The 18,989-nt window shown below is 50.1% G+C and overlaps 1 protein-coding gene across 1 annotated transcript; it reads left to right on the top strand.

The window, feature by feature from the left end:
- Positions 1-14,198: 14,198 nt before the first annotated feature.
- Positions 14,199-15,252, top strand: LOC308193853 (olfactory receptor class A-like protein 1; the record flags this gene model as incomplete). Its single annotated transcript, XM_080588918.1, has 2 exons — positions 14,199-14,745; positions 14,801-15,252. Exons 1-2 carry the CDS (start codon positions 14,295-14,297, stop codon positions 15,250-15,252), a joined length of 903 nt encoding a protein of 300 aa, XP_080445044.1. The 5' UTR covers positions 14,199-14,294.
- Positions 15,253-18,989: the final 3,737 nt, after the last annotated feature.

The raw sequence follows: 18,989 nt of genomic DNA, 5'->3' as shown, positions 1-18,989 counted from the left end.
TCCAAGGGACGTTCCCACCCATCAGACCGTAGGGATGGGCATCTACCAGACTCCTTCTCAAGCCACCAGCATGATAAGAGAGAGTCCAGTTCGATGGGAAAGTTGGTGGTGGAGGTCAACTGAGCATGGTGCCAACACCCTGCTGGTCTTTGTGCAGAAAGGGTGTGATGGCAAGCTGTGAAAGCTATGAAAGTATGATGTACAAGTCTTTGGGATGTCCTCGGTCAAGAGTCGATAGTGATCTACAGGGTAGGTCTGTTACAGTTAATAAAGAAGAGCAAATGTTTCTGGGGTGCAAATTATCTCCCTCTAAAGTCGATGTCCCAGTCTGGTGAGACACCTCCCAGAGCTGGCTGTTCCCAGACCTGGATGACCAGCTAAAGCGCTGGTATCTCCAGTTTAGATGTTTAAAACCAGGGGAGGCAGGTCTCCCATTGCGACTAACCGGGATCAGTGCTCTCCAGCCCAAGCAGTGTGAGAGATCTGGGTGGCCCAGGTGTTTCTTTTCAGAGGGGAATTTTGATATTTACTCTGAGATACCAGGGAGGTTAGTCTGCATTTACTGTAGTCTTCCAGAAGGGATCTGTAGAGCCTCACCCTCTGTCCCGGCCAGGGCACGAGTAGGAGCTTGAAGGGGAAAGGAAGCAGAAGCTCCATCTGGGCTTGGCAGAGATGCTCCTGAGATCCGTGTTCTTGGCAAGTCCCAGCACGGCTGAGGCCTTCCAGGATAAAGTGGCAGCAGACCAAGCGTACCGACTCAGCTGCACTTGGCCCAGAAGCGGTGGACGGGAGCCAGAAATGCTCTGAGAGCCCACGGACGTCGCCAGAGATCTCAAATCCTTCCTGGCAGCGGTGCTGCTGCCAGAGGGCGGCTCCGAGGTGATGGAGGAGCCTGGTGATGAGAATGTGGCTAGGAGGTACACACGATCCTTGAACAAGTTGGTAAACTAAGGCTGGATGATGGGGAAGTTAATGGTCAGCCACCAGGCCTTCTGCTGGTCCACCCCAGGCTGGGAAATACCCCATGGACACCTCATCATCCACAGGGCACAGGCTGAAAGCTGATGAAAGCAACAGCCACAGAAAGGCTCGTAGGTGGCAGCAGGTCCTAGAGGTGCAATCCTAGCTGGGAAGCCTCCCCTGACCACCTGCGTCCCACCTCCCAGATGGATGAAGGCATCTTGGATAGCTCCTGGCACCACGGTCAGGCAACCAAATCAGTAGGAACACCGTGGTGTGGGTGTCCCCATGTCAGCCAGAACCCCACGTTTCCAAAGGTGGTGGTGGCACCAGGATAAATCCCCCCTGTCCTGAGATAATACACATAACACGGGAAAATAAAATTCCTGGGGTTTTTTGGTGGTCACCTATTGCAATGCTTCACGTCTCAGTTTTCCCAGGAATAAAACAGAATCTCCAAGCCCTGCGCCTGAGAACGTGTTTGCTGTTTGGAAGCGGTAGGTGTTGCATCCAGCAGCACCCAGCCAGCCTGCCAGTGAATTTATGTCGAAGTTTTGCTCGTGGAAAAAACATATTGTGGTAGATAATGTTCTCACTGACAAGCCAGATGTCAAAACATGGCAGGATAATGTTACGGGAAGCCTCGGCTGCTATAAAAGCGAAGCGAAGAGACGATTGTTCCTTCGTTAGACATCAAAATTTGATGGCATAGCGCTGTCACTGAAAGGCTCATGAATGCTCAAAATAAAGCAGGGCTAAAAGTTCCCCAGGAGGTCGTGCGGGGAGCTTCCTGGAGGTGCTAGCGCCCTTTGGTGACACCCTTGGGTGCATGCTCACAGCCAGGAGGTACGTGGGGCTGTTGTGGTTCTTTTTGTGTGCTTTTGTTTTTGTTTTTTTTTTCTGAACAATTGTCTTATTATTTAACCTCACTTCTATATACAGACCTTTTTAGTGAGGGCTTCCTGGGAGAAGGTCTCCCAGCTCCTTCGGTCATTGGATATTTTATCACAAGTACCTCTTTGTAGACCAACTCATAGACGGTGCTGCCACTCAGATGGGAAGTTATTGTCAATGGGAGAAATTGCCTGCCTGGTCTGGCAGAAAGCCCTTTGCTCTGTGAAAATTCAAAGGCTTAAAAAGCCCACGTCTCCTCCCAAATTTGTTGCACCAGTCCTGTTTCCCTGCTGAGCCCCGCTGCTCATAGATTGATGTCTGGGCGCACCGGATGGATGGCGCTGGAAGGATTACGCTGGACAGATGGACATAAAGCACAGCTGAATCCTGCCCCAAACAACAGGCTGAAACATCTCCTGTGATTTACAGGCAGAGAACCACAGAGGGGCTCGGGTCTGGTCACCACCAAGGACCAGGGGTGGCACCTTGTGGTGCCATTGATTTTTGATGCCCAATTCCCCATCTTTTTCCGCTCAGACCGATGTGCCAAACACCACCATTAGCTCTGCCGTGAAAAACACAGCTCGAGGGAACCATCCAGAGTTATCATCATCCTCTTTAAGACTCACAAGGACAAGCAGCGACTGTTCAGACTGCTTCTGAACATTGCTGGTATCATTTATCTACGCTCAACGCTCCGAGCCCCATCTATCTCGCGGAGATGTTCTCTTGACATCAACCTTGCGTGGCCGTTCTTTATCAACTTCGTTGTGTCTTTTAACACAAAGGCATCCCGCCACGACTCTTCCAGGAGGCTTTGTAGCAAAAGAAAATGAAAACGCTCCTCTTCTTAACACTCTACCTGCTTCAAGAGTGATTTATGGGTGTTGTTGGATGCATGTGTCGCTCACAGATGTAAAAGGCTCATCTCCTGAACGCCTTTTAAATAGAGAAGGAGGAAAAATCCAAACACAAAACTGGAACAGAGCACATTACAAAATAAGAGGGTTTCTTTGGGTAGCTCATCCTCTGCAGGATCCCAGGACCTGCTCAATTACTGTCACCTCCCCATTTCACAGGTGAGAAAACACAAGGAAGGAGAGGTGAAATGCTGCTCCCGTTTGCATTTTTTAACTTTTTAAAAAAGCATGGAAGTACCTCAGATTTTCGCAGTTTTGGGGATCCCTTCATTGCGTAAAACAAAAAGCAATGAACTGTACTCTGGGCCCAAGTTTCATTACTACCTCCCACATCTTTCCAAGCCCACCTGGACCATCTCCTTTGTACATCAGGTCGCACATTGTAGAGCAAAACAACACTGGCTGTTCTCTCTCACTTTATCCAGCATTGGCTTCTCTGTGCACACCAGGAAGCCTCCCACCAGGACAAACAGCTCTTTGGGCAATACCAGCTCCTGTTGGTACTCCCAGGGGAGAGCAGATCAGGAGCACAACGAAGCATTTAATGCTTTTATTCCTGAAATGATCTGCTGGGTTTGAACGACTCGCAAAGACACAACCCCTGTAACCTTCTCCGAACACTTTTATTGTATGAGCCCTAAAACAGTAGGCAGATCATTTTCTCTGTTTCGCAATGATGAAGAGCAGTTTATTCTTCAGCTGTCACTTTTTATCACTTCCTTTTAGCGGGTTTTAGACACCTTTTTCAGGAAAATAAATCTGGGAACGCTCTTAATAACCTGCATGCTTGATTAGCGGTTATTAGGCAGAGCTGGGAAGGTGACACCATGCCACATCCTCGCTCTGCACCCGGGGACCAAGGGGAGAAGTGATGGATATTGGGTCATCCAGGCTGGCTCTGGAGGGAGCAGGACACGAGGCCAGGTCTTTGGGGGCCATGGAGGTGGCTGAATTACAGGCTCTGCTCTTCTCCCTGCCTCTGAGGACACATCCCCTCTCCATCACTTCTCTGTGCCAGACACAGAAATTATCCTTAGCGGACAGAGGTCCAAGAAGGGCCGAGACTGAAAACACCGAAGCCTTCCCCATCCAGCTCTGATTTTTAAAGAGTCTCCTTGGCGTGGCCTTCAGCACACCTCGCCCACACAGCCCAGAAGATAAAAGCAAACCATCCAGATCATGCTGAAAAGCAATCCTCCGCGTTCAGCGCTGATAAATTAAAAGCTCCTCGGCCTCGGAGTGAAAGGAAGTTTTCCCACACAATAGTTCAGAGCCCATTAGAGCAATGACAAGCAACCACTTTGTGCTTCGCTTCAAATTTAGCCGGGAGGGAAAATATTACTTCAGATGGCAAGAAGAGATTGCTTTTAATTGAAACTCTTTCTGTGCTGAGCCGCTGTTGACACTTAGTTTGCAATTAGCAGTTCCGCGGGTTTTCAGCTCGGTTCTGCAAGGCAAGGCTGCAAAGTGAGAAAAAAAAAGAAAAAAGAAAAAAAAAAAAGATCAAATCAGATATTCTGGCTCATCTCGGAGAAATTCAAAGGGATTTAAATGCGAGTCTGTGTGTCTGTTTCCCTTAGTAGCCTTGGCTCGGTGATTGGGGTGGGCATGGCCACCTGGCAGCACACCAAGATGGTTTGGGGTAGGGAGGGAATAATGTGTCAGTCATGTGTCTCTGACACTGCAGAAAGGTGTAAATCAGGTAAAATCATTAGGGATGCAGATTTACAGGTATTACACTCAAAGGATTGTCTTATGGACAAAGAGGAACTACTCGTTAGGTGTGTGCATGAAGTCTCTTGTTGATATAGCTGACACCAGAACAGCCCCAGCACCGTTAGTCCGTATTTAGTTCTTACCATACAAGTGCACACACTGAGTTCCTGCTCCTTTTCCTCATCCTCCTCTGCCCTCCTGGGTCCCATGGTTGGTGGTCTTGCTGGTGCCGGTGGTGGGATCATGGTTCAGCCTTCTTGGAGCCCTTTGTCGAGAGGAACATGACGTTCGTGTCATTGGTTTCTTCTTCCCTGCGCTGGGATCCACTTGGGGTCACTTGTGCACGTTTGCTAACACACTTTTATACCCATGCACCTTCTTCATTGGTCTACAAGTCCGTGTTACACCTGAGTTTACAACATATGATGTCTTTTATGCAAGTTGGATGATCATAGAATCACAGAATGGTTTGGCTTGGAAGGGACCTTAAAGCTCAGCTATTTCCAACTCCCCTGCCATGGGCACGGACCCGTCCCGCTAAATTACATTGCTCAAAAGCCTCATCCAACCTGGCCTTGTATTATATGTTTGATTATATATGTCATTCTCTATGTATTTATAGATTATATGTATTTGTTCTTTTTTTTTACCACTAAAACCACTTTTGGCCATTTTATTATTTTTTTTGACCACTTTTTCTGCACTCATTTACTGACCACAGGTTTGTCTATAGCCTCAGGGTCTTCAGTGCCTCATCTGTTACCATCCCCTGCTTGCCGTCCCATACCCCGTATCTCCACTTCTCAGGTGCTTCACACACATGTTTAATTCAAGAAATTGCTGTCAGGGCTAAGGTGTCGATGAGACTCCCCAGGGAGTGCTGGTGGCCCTGGAACTTTGTCCTCGACGTTCCTGAGCCGTTGTCTTCCAATTCTCTGCTTTTTTTCCTTAGCATTTATATATTTTGCACAATTTTCACCCTTGACTCCTCAAGCTGCTCTCACCAACTCAGTGATCGTGCTTCTGCCTGGTTTTACTCTTCTTCTCTTGCGGGGCTTTAGCTCATGCATATTTTTCACACCTTAAAAATGTCTCCAGCAATCTGAGCCAAGACCCACTGCTTTGCCACGGCAAACTAGGGTTTGGGTTGGAATAACTCCAAGGCTACTGGAGCAAACACTGGGTGCCCTGGCTGAGGGTGAGGCAGATCTCCCACCTCTCAGGTTTTGGGGTGTTCTGCCTCACTCTCACATCAGGGAGCCAGCACACACCTCACTCATGGGACAGGAGGGGCTGAACCCTGCTAGGAGATCCCAAACCTGCACACCTGGGAGCTTGGAGCAATGTGTTTCTTATGGGGGTTTGCACAAAGAGCCCACAAAGTGCTTTTGAGCAGGGATCAATAGGTATGGGACGGAGAAGCCAGATTTCGGCAAGGTGAACCTTGCAGTAAACCTTATCCAAGCCATCCTCCTGGAAACGGGCTTGGGGTTATATTTCCCTTCCTTCAAAGGTTTATTCCTCCATAATCAACACTCCAGTTTGAACCATAAGGTGCTGATTTTGTCCTAAAATGTAGTTTGGGGCTTTCCTCTGAAGCACCGGCACCACTGTGGAGCTGATGTAGGAACAGATGTAGGGACTGAGACTCAGAAATAGCCATGTAATGAATTTTCTCCACGATGGTCCTATGAAGATCCACCAACGTGCCAATGCACTCGTACTCACGGCATTCCCGGGGTCATGCCCAGCCCTGGGCAGCCCAGCAATGGTAAAATTGGTGGTTCCCACTCCTCGACATCAGGACCCCATCCTTCCCCTGCCAGCTGTGTGATGAGCTTGGTCGTTCGGTGCCAGAGCGATGCCAGGAGCAGAACTGCCCTATTCTTGAAGCCTCCAAGCACCCAGCAAGCATCGCTTGTCTTTCTTGTGATTTCCCCATCTTTACTCTCAAAATCAACCAAATAAAAAGGTCAACCAGAGCCACATCCTGGAAGCTTCTTGCACCATTCTTACACATGAAAAAAACATTCACTATCCAGCACAGCCAAGGGAGGTCATTTCCAACAGGCTGCTGGAGGAGAAGGAGAAGGAGAAGGAGAAGGAGAAGGAGAAGGAGAAGGAGAAGGAGAAGGAGAAGGAGAAGGAGAAGGAGAAGGAGAAGGAGAAGGAGAAGGAGAAGGAGAAGGAGAAGGAGAAGGAGAAGGAGAAGGAGAAGGAGAAGGAGAAGGAGAAGGAGAAGGAGAAGGAGAAGGAGAAGGAGAAGGAGAAGGAGAAGGAGAAGGAGAAGGAGAAGGAGAAGGAGAAGGAGAAGGAGAAGGAGAAGGAGAAGGAGAAGGAGAAGGAGAAGGAGAAGGAGAAGGAGAAGGAGAAGGAGAAGGAGAAGGAGAAGGAGAAGGAGGAGAAGGAGGAGAAGGAGGAGAAGGAGGGAAAGGCAGATGGAGAGGAGCAGCCCCTGCAAAGCCAGGCTGCTAGACAGAGCTCGTGGCACAGAGTGGTCCAAGCTGCAGTCGGCAAGTCTTCCCAAAGACATTAATCTTCTCATTACGGCCTGACTTAAGCTACTCGAGCTTTTATTGTCTTCAGTCCCTAGAGGTCAATAGAAGGAACAGCCTGATTGTTGGGCAATTTATTTGACTTGATGTAATAACATTTAAATGGGCCGTGAAGACAAAACAAGATGCTCCACGCTTAAATCTATCCGGAGGCTGCCTGCGTCCTTCTTTTTTTTTCCATCCCTGGTGATAAAAGCGTAACTCTCACAGGTCTTTCAAGCTGTTTGTTCTAATATATTACCAGTCACACTGGAGATAAGTGCAGCTCCACCTCTCAAATTTTGTGGGGGCTGATCTTTATTGTTTTGGCGCGGATTTCGTAGAGGGAAGAGAAAGGGAGAAGTTGATTTTTGGGGTGTTTTTAATTCCCTTTATTGAAAAAGGATGATTTAGAGATTGTGCTGGTGAGGATTACATACCACATGCAGTCAGGGATGCTAATACGGACTTAGAACTGGCCTTGCTTTTGATCTAGATATATTGCACATCCTACTGAACTGAAGGCTGGCATTTCAGCCCTCTGGAAACCAGGACAACCTGGGTTCCGTTCCCAGCCCTGCCAGCGACTCTTCCAATGCCCCTGAGAAGGTCACCAGACTTAGATTTGGTTGGGTAAACTCTCAATTGACCAATGTCTTGCTTTGTGAGTGGTGACAAAGGGGACTGACCTAACTGAGAAGCCAGATAACCTCCTGGTCAAAGCCGGGCCATCTTCTGACTTAGCAGATTGCCCCCGGGCATGTCCAGCCCTTTGGAGTATCTCTGAGGACAGGGAGCCCACAGCCTCTGAGCTCCTTGTCTATGTTTGAGAGCTCTCATGATGATGAATTTTGTTCCTTGCATCTCATTGGGGTTGTTTGCTGCCTCCCATCCTTTCCTGTGCACCTCTGAGAAGAGCCTGGCTCCATCCTATTATCTTCCTCTAGGTGCTTGGAGCCCCAAGGAGATCCAGATCCTGACTTTTTCTCTACCAATTTTATGAGCCACAGGAATGCAGGGCATCTCTTTTGGCTCTTCTGGGTTTAAGCTTTCTTGGCAACCTTCACAATTAGCTCTGCAGCATACGGTGAGGTTATGGAGAGCTGGTATTTGGCGTGTGTCTGGGTATTGGTGGCCTTCCAAGTAACAAAGTCCAGTCCACCTGATTTATTCTCTGGATGCAAAGCAAGCAGAGGGAAGAAAAAAAAAATGAAGGGGAAAAAAAGCAAAGCAAGGGAGATGGGAATATCAGCAGGGAAAGTTTTAACAGGTTGTGACAAATGTGTTGGCTCAGCTCTTATCTGGACTTCATCTTCCTTTTGAGTTTGAACAGGGAAGGATATCACTCGCTGTAGGATTCTGGTTTTGGTGTCCGGCGTGGGTGGGAGAAGATGTGCGAGATTAGAGAGCTCTGAAGCTAGGAGCAAATTTTGGAAAGAGTTTGCAAGCTGCGATTAGAAACGGAGGTGGATTTGCCCTGGAGATGGGGGAGAAGGGAGGTGAGATGTGTGGCATGGGGAGAAGCATCCCCGTGACTCCCGCACACTTGTGCCAGGGCTGCTCGGCTGCTCTCCAAGGCTTTGTCTGCATTTTCCCCTTCCCAAAAGGTGAAAAAAGAAGTTTTGTTTTGGCTGTTTATTTTTTTAACATGGCCTAACAAAGCTCCAGATAATGACAAACAAGTGAGCAAGACTTCTGGCACAAGTGAAGGAGATTTAATCTGTCGGCCCGTGGGCGGATGGAGCAGGATGGTGCTGGCTGCATTCTCTTAAGGTGGCTCCTTCGATCCCTGGAGCTGCTTAAAATAGAGCAGCTGGGAATACAGAATTATCCTCAGTGCTGACACACGGTGCTTCATCCAGAGGGCGTTGCTTTTAGTGGGGCTTCAGATCCCACACATTGTATCCACGGTGGTGTAGGAGCTCCTAGCACGCCCTGGGGCTCACCGAGGTGCATTGGGAGGACAAGCTCAGGACAAAACCCCAGGGGAAGGACAGAAAGCAGGGGCAGTGGTGACACGGGTAGGGCCACCCAGCTGCCCGAGGGAGCAAGAGGAAGGTGGAGGCCATGATCACAGAGGGTAAAAATTTGGATAGGTGTCGGCAGGCTCCTTGGGGGACTTTGGAGGAAAATGGGTGCGGGGTCCCTGCAGTGGTCGAGGCAGAGAGGGGCTGGGTCCCCCCTGACCTTGTCTCCTCCACGGGCAGAAGCCAGGAGGCTGCTGAGAATGACACTGACATGGCCAGAGAGTAGCTGCACCCAGGGGCTCCCGCAGCCCAAGGGGACATCAAGGCTGGGAAGGTGGCTGAGGATGTGGATGCCCGGGGAGCTCAGCAGGCACCTGAAGCCCCTGGATCTGAGAAAATGCTGCCCCTGCCAGTTTGGCCCCAGCTGGAACCAGCTGGGAGCGCAGGAGCTCTTGCAGGATCCTTCCAGGCAGGTTTTATCATCGCCATTTTGCACCTGGGGAAACAGAGGCATGGAGAGCGGAGACTGATTTTGGGCAAGCATCAGAATGAGAAGAGCAGCTTTTTTTCTGCATCCCTGTCTGCATCCTTTCAACCTCCTGGGGGAAGATTCTTAAAGGTTTTTAGGTGCCTACACATGAAAACGGGGTTCTGTGGGGATTTTTGTAAGCAGCCTCTCAGCACCCAGCCCAGTACAACCCCATGCTGCGGAGGAGCATCCCCTTTTGCCTCGGTGGCTTCAAAAGGCAATGACCACAGGATGGCAGCAAAATCCATCACCGGGACGTCTCCAAAACCGATTTTCCCAATTCTCGGTTGGGCATTGCTGATGGCACCAGGAGACACTACATGTGGGTGCTGAACCCAGCGACGCCTGCAAAGGGACAGGGCCGAAGGGAGGTTAAAAAAAAAAAAAGGCATTTAGGGATATTCCTGCCTGGGAACACGAGTCTGCTTTCAGCTCCACTTCCCAGGGTTATTTTTGCTCTTCTGTTGAAATGCAAATCCTAAAAAGAAAAAAAAAACCACGATGCTACAATATAACTGAAAAAACACACGAGGATATCAGGATATTTCCATTTCTTTTCTGGCTGAATCCCCCCAGCTCGGATGTTTCCTGAGGACGGGGAAGATGGATGGGAAGGCTGAAAAATAAAAGTGTTTGCAAAAGCAGGCTTTTCCTTTTTCTTTTCTTTTTTTTTTTTTCCCAAAAATTAATCTATATAAATGTGGGGCAAGGCGTGAGACCAAGCTGTAAGCTCTGCCCGCTGCGGTGCTGGGAGGGCAGGGGAGGACCTCGGCACACGCGGGGCAGGGAGAACGGGCTGTTCTGATGGGGATGCGGAGAGCTGCGGGGCTAACGAGCTGGCCTCCTTTCCAGGAGGGCTGCCAGGATGAAACGGGGTCTCTCCTCCACTTATTCATCCGAATTGGCTGGTTAAAACCTCTCCATCTGTGCCATCTCTGTGGTGAAAAAGAAAAAGGAGAAAGAAATGGGAAGAAAAGGAATGCACTCCCATTTTTCTCTTGGTTCGAATTTTGCCTGAACCCCATTAAAACCAAGGTAAATCAGGCTTTTTATCAGGGCTTTTTATCAGGGCTTTCTAAACCAATATCTACCTGTCATTCTTCCTCTTGCTTCACTTTTTTATAGAGCAGATCAAACAGAGGAGGAGGAAGAAAAAGAAAATTAGAGATGCCTTTCTCTTTTTCCTTTTTAAACAGGACATTTTGGGGATGAAATATATACATTTTTAAATGCACAAAAGAAACATTTCCTGCTATTTCCTGCTAGACTACCCTTCCCTTTTATCCACCCTAAACCTATTGAATCCACAGAGCTGCAGGTGCTGAGCTCTTCCTTTGACCCAGGGCATCTCTCAAAGCCGAGGCAAGGCAGGGAGCCTGATCCGCTCTTGGTGACCATGGTGGGGACGTGGGTGTCCAAAAGGGCAATGGGGGTGAAAAGGAGGCAGATGCAGGGAATAAACCCTGCAGAGAGGCAAGAAGCCTTTGCATGCACCCCGTGAGACCCAGCTTGATTTGGGGCAAAAGCAGAGCAAGCCACAAGCACCAGCGTAGATGTTCTCCACCCAAGATTTGGAATGGAAGGGCAGCAAAGCTGCACTGTGTTTTAGGAGGGAAGGAGAAAGCTGTTTGAAATTCCCCTTGCACCAAAACATCCTTGGGTCCAACAAAACCGCCTTCCCCAGCAGGAGCTGTTCGGCCACCTCTGGTCAACTGTCCTCTCTGTGTGACATTTTCTGACACCAGGCTCTGCAGTAGGTGACACTTCAGCCTCATGGCTGTTTATTTTATTTTTTTTTACACGTATCTTCACAGTGGGGTGAAAGGAAAGCTATTATAGGGGAGGTTGGTAACCACCAGCGGGGTCCTAAAGGCTGCCCCCAGCCCAAAGCCCAACAGATCCAGCTCAGAACTGGAGCAAAACTCCCTCCTTCTCCCGCCATCCAAACAATTACTCAGCACCTCATCCTGAGCTGTGCTCAGGGACAGGGCACTTTCTCCCTGCCCTTTGCAATTTCCAGAAAGGGACGGTTTTGGTTTCGGTGAAATCTCCTTTACCAGAAGGTGCAGCCCGAGAGCAGCCCTGCTGCGAGGGGATGGCTTCGCCGCATCGCCTTGCAGGGTCAGCGCGCATACAAATCAAATGCCCGCGCCTCCGGTGCTGAGAGATCTCTTAGGACTGGAGGGTTAGGATTGAAGAGTCTAATAAGGGGAAAGAATTAAGCCTGCAATCACTTGGACTGATTTAAATTAGTTTTTTTTTTTTCCTCTTGCTTTGATTAAAGTAAGCCGATTTTCCTTTCCACCTGCGTTTCTCACGCAGGCAGAATTTCCATTAACTTCACTCAATGGTTTTTCAACTTTCTGAAGCTAAAACTTCACGGCTTCCCTTCATCTCGATGCCAGAGCTTCCTTAGCACATTGTGACTCCTGTGATATTAATTATAACAGCTCACCGCCTCATACACCAGCCACCTCCGTAACCGAACGGACCTCCTGTGTGCCTTTCTTCTATCTTATTAAGGAACACTGACCTTCGTTACAGAATTATAATGAATATTCATTACCGAACAGCCATCTTATTGAGCTCACATTGTCCCCTAGGAAGATTTAGATCAGGTATTAAGGAGATCCTTACTGCGACAGGGACCGTGATGGGCTGCAAGGGTTTGGGGTGGGACTGGGCAGGCTCCCGGCAGCCCCATCCACACTTCCCTTGAACACAGAGCATTGGAAATCCTCCAGTAGCTTCCCCCACTGGCAATCCAATAAAAGGAACAGCACAATGTTTAACAGCCTCATTCTCAAGCTCTGGAATGATCATCCAGTAATTAAATCAAAGCGAGGACCGCGTAAGCTGGGCTGTCACCAGCAGCCATCGATGCGCTCCTCCAGTCCCACGTGAATGGCACGGGGACACCACCTCTCCCCATCTCCATCACCTTGATGTCCTCGTTCACCTCCGTGCAAGGCACTTTGCTGGGCTGTATCCAGAATAACGCCCAGAAATGGGATCGGATGTGCCCGAGGACCAGGCTGGGACCTAAGGGGTGGATTTGCAGGAAGGGATTTTGGGAGCCCTTCACCCTCTGGCTGTGCTGACCGCTCTCCTGCCTCCTCTTACAGCAGGTTTTCCTGTAAATGGGTTCAAAAGCGAAGATGCAAACACAGGGAGGAAAGGTCCATCGAAGGCATTCATGGAAAACCATAGATCTTCTCCCGGTTCCTATAAGCAGGGGAAAAATCTGCTTCTGGCCACCGTTAGAGCACGGAGGTGCGAGAGAGAGACAGCACAGGCTGGACATGCGTGGGTCTGAGCTCGACAAGGGGAGCCCTCATTCCTGCACCAGGGTTATTGCCTCGTCCCCATGCTGACCCTCGCACGGCCGACAGCAGCCCACAAAAAAAGCTGCAAAAGCAGCTGGCCTCCACGGGGACACAGCAGAGCCTCAGCCACGCAATAGGGGGCTGGCCTCCAACGCGGGAGGCTGCCCTCCCCGTCTGATCCAGCCCCCGAGAGTCAGCACCCTTTGGGAACAAAGCTGGGATGGGAGAAAATCAGATTCTTTTTTTCTTGTGTTTCCACTAGGAAAAAGAAAAAAAAAAAAAAAGAGTTCAGCATGGTTCCTCTTCGTATCAGTGAAATAAATGGCGGCTGGGTTTTGAAAAGTCTGGCAAAGTGGAACCGATTCCCAGGGCTGATATTTCGCATGGGAAAAAAAATAATAATAATCCTGCCACGGAGGTTGAAGTATTGCCTTCAAATGAATAAATACCGCAAGAGTCTGAGAGAATAACTGAGCCCCGGGCTCTGGTTGTTGTTCTCAGAGAGCTTCTTGTAGACACCAGCACGCCCTGCAGCATGCCTACACCAGCTACACCACATCTTTCCCGAGCAGGGTTTTATTTTAGATGAGAGCTTTTATTTTAGAGGAGAGCAGGAAACTCCGAAGCTGTGATCTCTTCTGTGGGAGCCAGGAGCCCTCTGCCACCCTTGGCCAGCGGCTCCTCCCGAAGAGGACTTGGGTGGTGGTGAGCCAGGGAGCTTCTTTATGTGACTGGTGTGAACCCAGACTTTCCCTCTTGTTTTTAATGTTTTAATTGTGGTGTGGTTTTTGTTGTTGTTGTTTTGTTTGTTTGATTGATTGGTTGATTTTTAGCAGAGACCCTTAATTTTTACACCTGTCTCTTGCTGAGGGTCTGATGATGCTGACAGCAGCCACACCGACAGTGTCCGACGTGCCCTGACAGCACTGCTCAGAGCAGGGGCCCTAAACCCAAACTGCTCAGCTGCTGGATCCTGAAGGACAAAGGGGTCCGGCGTCTCTGAGCAGGGCATTTCTGTGCGTGCCCATCTGACAGCCCCAAGGGAGGAGAAAATCAGGTCTGAGGGGTCTGATGAGGTTCAGCACGAGGGAGGGCTGGAGGAAGCAACACTTCGCCTGCACTCCCCCAGCCCCACCACTTCTTGCAGGGCTTTTCACCTGCCGACCTCTCCAATTCCGCAGGCGACGTCTGCAGCCTCAGCACACTTCCCTGCCTAATCTCCACCCTCCCCGGCCCTTCCGAGTGAGATAAGAGCAGCCGCACAGGCGGCAAAGCGATCGGAGCTGGCAGAGCTGGAGCCTGCAAGCCGTGGTGGGGAGCAGGACATGCCGAGACGGGGCACACAGCAAGAGGCAGAGCGCCAGGTTCGAGCAGCCAGGGCTCCCAAGGAGGAAGAAGTTAGGAAAGCAGCTGGGAAAGGCTCGGGGACCCCTCTGCAGGTGCCTGTGATGGTGTGTAAGCCTTTTTCCATCTTCATTTATCTCCTGGTGCTTACTGGCACGATAGGCAACCTCACCGTGCTCTTTGCCTTTACCAGTAACGCCATCCGGCACAAAGTCCTTCAGCCCCTGGACAGGATCGTTGTCAACACGGCCCCGGTGAACCTCTTACTCTGCTGCTACAAAGAGGCCCCAGCTTTCCTCTCCTTGGTCAACACCAGGATTTTTGTTGAGAGGGGGTGCCGCGTCCTCCTCTACACGTACCACTTGCTGAGGGTGATTAGCATCTGGTCAGTGGAGAACCTCAGCGTCCTCCACCTGGTAAAGATCCACAGGACGGGCCATCACTGGTCCGAGTTCATCTCCAGGCACCAGGGGCACTACGTGAGCAGCATCCTGGCCGGCTGCTGGATCTTCAGCATCGTTTTCCAACTCCCCCTACCTTCGGTACAACGCACCAGCAAAGAGGAGCGCTAACGAAACCGCCATGTGCCTGACCACCAGCACTTGCTCAGGCTCTCCGGGGAGTGTAATCATGAAGCTCACCACCTACGTGTCTGTTGGCTTGGATCTCCTCTTCATCGCCCTCGTAATAATCCTGAACGGATTCATCATTGACCTCCTCTGGAGGCAAAGGAGAAAGATAAGGGCTGCCTCCGCCACGGGGAGCACCTGTAACAAGCACACGGCTCGGGCAACAAAGATCTTGCTCTCGCTGCTCTCCATTTATGTTGTCTGCTGGCTCTGCAATGACATCGCCTGGATCGCTCTCGTTTCAGGGCTCCTCAAGCACTGCTTTGAGAGCAGCATCCTCAGAGGGCTCTCTGGGGTGCTGTCCTGCATCTGTTACTCAGCCAGTTCCTACGCCGTCGTGTTTGGCTACAAGGAAGTCCGACGGTACCTCGCTGAAGCCTGCTGGTGCCTGAGATGTGAGAAACCTACCCTTGTCCAGAGAGCGGAGCTGTAACCTCCCAGCCCCTTTGTGGGCTCTCCAGAGCTGCAGGCAGAAAGCACGCCTGCCGTGATGGATTTCTTCAGGCATGTCAAATAATTTCCTGCCAGCTTTCTGGAAACGTCGCTCGGATCATGCTTAAAATTCAGGAGGTTCCCATCCGTCTTCGTCTTGCACCTTGCGCTAATTGTGAGCCATCATCAGCCAGACGAATTAACTAATCAGGAAACAGATCCAGCAGACATCAAGCTATGGATTTGCCCCAGAGATGTGTCACGGAAAATATCCCTCGGAAAGCTTATTTCAAAAGGCAAAGCTGCAGGTAAACATTTATCTTCAGTCAGATGAGAGCAAGCGGAAATATTCCCATCACCACCAGTCGGTGACAGCCCCTAATAAACAGCAGATCAAGTACATATTTGCCCCCAAGGACTTGTTACCTTTGAAAATTATAACAGGGAAAGTGGGTATTTTTCAGCATTGTCGCTGGCAGGCGAGTGTTCCCATTTCCACAGCAGCTCACCGAGAAAGAAAACAAGCAACAAAAGCCCTCGGAAAGCCCAAACACCACAGGAATATGGGCAGCAGAGCTGTCACCCCACCTGGGAAGAAACCCTGCAAGATTATGTTGTCAAAATTCATGGTTTTATGAAGGTGAGACTAGGGGCAGGTGCTATGCTAGAGATGTTCATGGCTTCCAGCACCAAGCATTTATTTCTCAACAAACACAAATTGTGCATTCACAATGCCAGGGTGCGTTTTCTTGTTTCAGACCATTCCGTGTATAAGAAAGATGAGCAAATAAGGGAAAAACATAACTTCAAACCCTCCTGTAATTTTCATGCCTAACCCCGAGCACAGATCCCAGGAATAAAAGAAATAAAACTTCCCATGTGCCGTTCCTTAAAAAAAAAAAAATAAATCGTTTCCATTATCATTTTGATTTGAGTGATGTAATTGTGCATGGTTAAACTTCAGCTGACATGCTGAAAAAAGGCATTTCCTTTCCTTTCTAGTGCTGCCCCAAAACTTCCTTCTGCTACTGTGCTTCCCCTCTAAGCCAACAACAGCTACTGGGGTTTGGGGGTCTCTTCTTGCCTGTCCTGCCCATATAAGCCTACCAAATATTGATATATTGGTATCTTTTTCCACCTTGGAGTATATCTCTTGGGGGTAACAACCTGCCTGCAGCCCAGGGAGGATGCTCAGTGCCTGGGGCACTTGAACAGATGCTCAGCCAGGGAAGGGCTATGCAGAAATCCAGCTCCATTCACTGTTTTTTCCCTAATTATTCGATTCCAACTGGCAGATGAAACCCAGTGCATCTCTCTTGCGGGTTTACTGGTTTTCTGTCTCTCCCCAGGGGATCTGGTTCAATTTCTTCCCCTTTAGGCTCTGCTGCCCAGAGCAAGGATCATTTCTGAGCAGCTTGACCCCTGCTGAAGATAGGTCTCTGCAGAAACAGATCCTGGCAGAAGCACTGTTGTGACTGCTTTGGGGGACAAGTGGTGCCAGGGATTCCCTGTCCTTCTTCCTGTGTTTGTTTGTTTGTTTTAGAGGCTCCAGGCTTTCATGATTCAATGCACCCTGCACATGTAAAACACACACAGAGGCAGCAAAAGGCTCCTGGTAGCCCCTGGCAAAGAGGCCACGGATCAGTCCTGACATCTTCCCACAAAAGTGCCAGAGACCCTTTGAGCTCCGACCTCTGCAAGGAAGGCAGACAGGCAATATTTCAGGGAAAGGGGGTGAAATAATTGAGTCTTCCTCCAAATCCTTCCACGCAGCTCCTGAAATGACCGCTGGAAACCTGCCGTGCTGGCCGTCAAATAAAGCCAGGCACCGGCTAACACGTGCCCCGAGCCTAATCCAGCCCGACAGTCCTTACGGTCCCACATCCCCCCGTTTATCCACGGATCGGGCACAGCACGGACAGCTGCTCTGCTCATTTGGCCACGCTGCCAAATTAATGCTAGCCAGGAGCACCGCTTGTCGGAGAGAGAAGGCAGCTCCGCCGAGACGCACGACACGGGATGAACACAGTACCAGCCAGCTCCTGCAGCTCCCAGTCCTGCTGGGTGCTTTGATTTTAAGGATTGTTTTCCTAAATAAAGCCACTCTGCCTTATCCTGCTCTCCCCCAGCTCCCTCCTGTAATCTGTTCGGATTAGCTCCAGGGAGAGGAAGGCAGCCTGCCGGCTCTCCGAGCTACGTGGACTCCACGCAGCTCAAGTAGAAAAAGCAAATATTCCACCCTGGAAGGAGCTGCCGAGGTGGAACGGTGGCATTTCAAAGCACATCCTGCGTTCGTCTCTCCTTGTAAGTGCAATTCCTTCTGTTTTATTTCAGGGTCGTTCGCAGAAAATAAAAATGCCCAAGCATTTAGGACAGAAGGCACCTGCCGAAGTCTGCAGCCCAACCCCTCACTCAAGAAAGGGTCGACTTCAAAATTAGCCCGGGGAAAATTAACTCAGAGCCTCGTCCAGCTGAGTTCTGGATACCTCCAGGGGAAGCAATGCCCCCTCCCCTGTGGGCCAGTGCTCCAGCATTTCACCAACCTCACGCCGAAACCATTTTTCCTTCTATCTCAGTGGAATTTCCCTCGCTGCAGCTTGTGCCCTTTGCCTCTTGGCCTTGGGCTGTGCACCTCTGTTTAATTCTTTTGGTGATAAAAAAGTTAAGTTGTCAGAAGCCTGGATCAGCTCCTTGGCCTGTGTCATCACTTGGTCCTGCGTGCAGAGGGAAGGCACAGGCACAGTGAGAAAGGCAAGAAGTCTTGGAGGGAGGCTTTGCCCTGGAGGTGACATTTGGGAGAGGCACAATTTAGCCTCGAGCCAAGGCAGTGTAAAAATGTCTTCTTGTGCGTTGCATCCAGAAGAGAAATGCAGGCTGTGACTCAAGCTGCTAATGCCAAAACCGAGATGCTAAACGGCGAGCAACACTCACATTAAGTGGAGTCTGCAATCCAGCTAAGCGCACTCGATGTGAGTAACTTGGCCAGGAGAACGCATTTTTTGCGGCGAGAGCCTTACCTCGAGCAGCAATCGCATTAGATTTGCAAATTCCCATCCGTCCCCGGGGACACCCCAAGAGACACCTCTGCGTGACAGCAGCCGCCCTCCTTCAGGGCAGGGCAGGTTGTGGCGGATTTCTCCGCTTGCCCACGCTCAGCAAAGGAACCAAGCTGCATTTTGACGTCTCTGCTTTCCTTTTCCTTTGCGGATGCGCTGAGGGAGGAGAAGAGCTATCCACAATTTCCATCCCCTCGTGCTGGTCACGGTCTGGGCTGCCACTCGCACGGCTCCGTCGCTCGCTCCTTCCAAACGGAGGTGGCTGCCCCTAGAACAAGATGATAGCTTTTTTAACTAAATGGGTTTTAATGGAAACAAGTGAACCATCTGAAGAAATTAAACCGGGGCTGCAGTGACAGCCTTCTGAACTAATGCCTTCTAAAGTGGCTACGATTTACATTCTGAAAAGAGACAGGGAGCTCATTAAGGCTCTAGACAAACAGCTCATCAGGCCGGGCTGCCGAGAAGAGGGCTGTGCAAGCGGAGCCACGCTGTAAGGAAAAGATGCCCAGAATGATAGCAACCACTGAAGGTTAATAACACTGCTTGTCCTCCCCAGGACTGGCTTCGTGAAGAAGGTCAATAATTTTCTCTCTGATTTTCAGCCACAAAAGGCCAGGCACAGGAAATGAATCGGCTTGGTGCTGGGACCGAGCTCAGCTACACAGAGTCTGGTAAGGGC

The sequence above is a fragment of the Anser brachyrhynchus genome, assembly GCF_964034855.1.
Source record: "Anser brachyrhynchus genome assembly, chromosome: 4".
Lineage (NCBI taxonomy): Eukaryota > Metazoa > Chordata > Aves > Anseriformes > Anatidae > Anser > Anser brachyrhynchus.
Note: the sequence above shows the minus strand (reverse complement) of the source record. Positions and strands in the feature narration are given on the sequence as shown.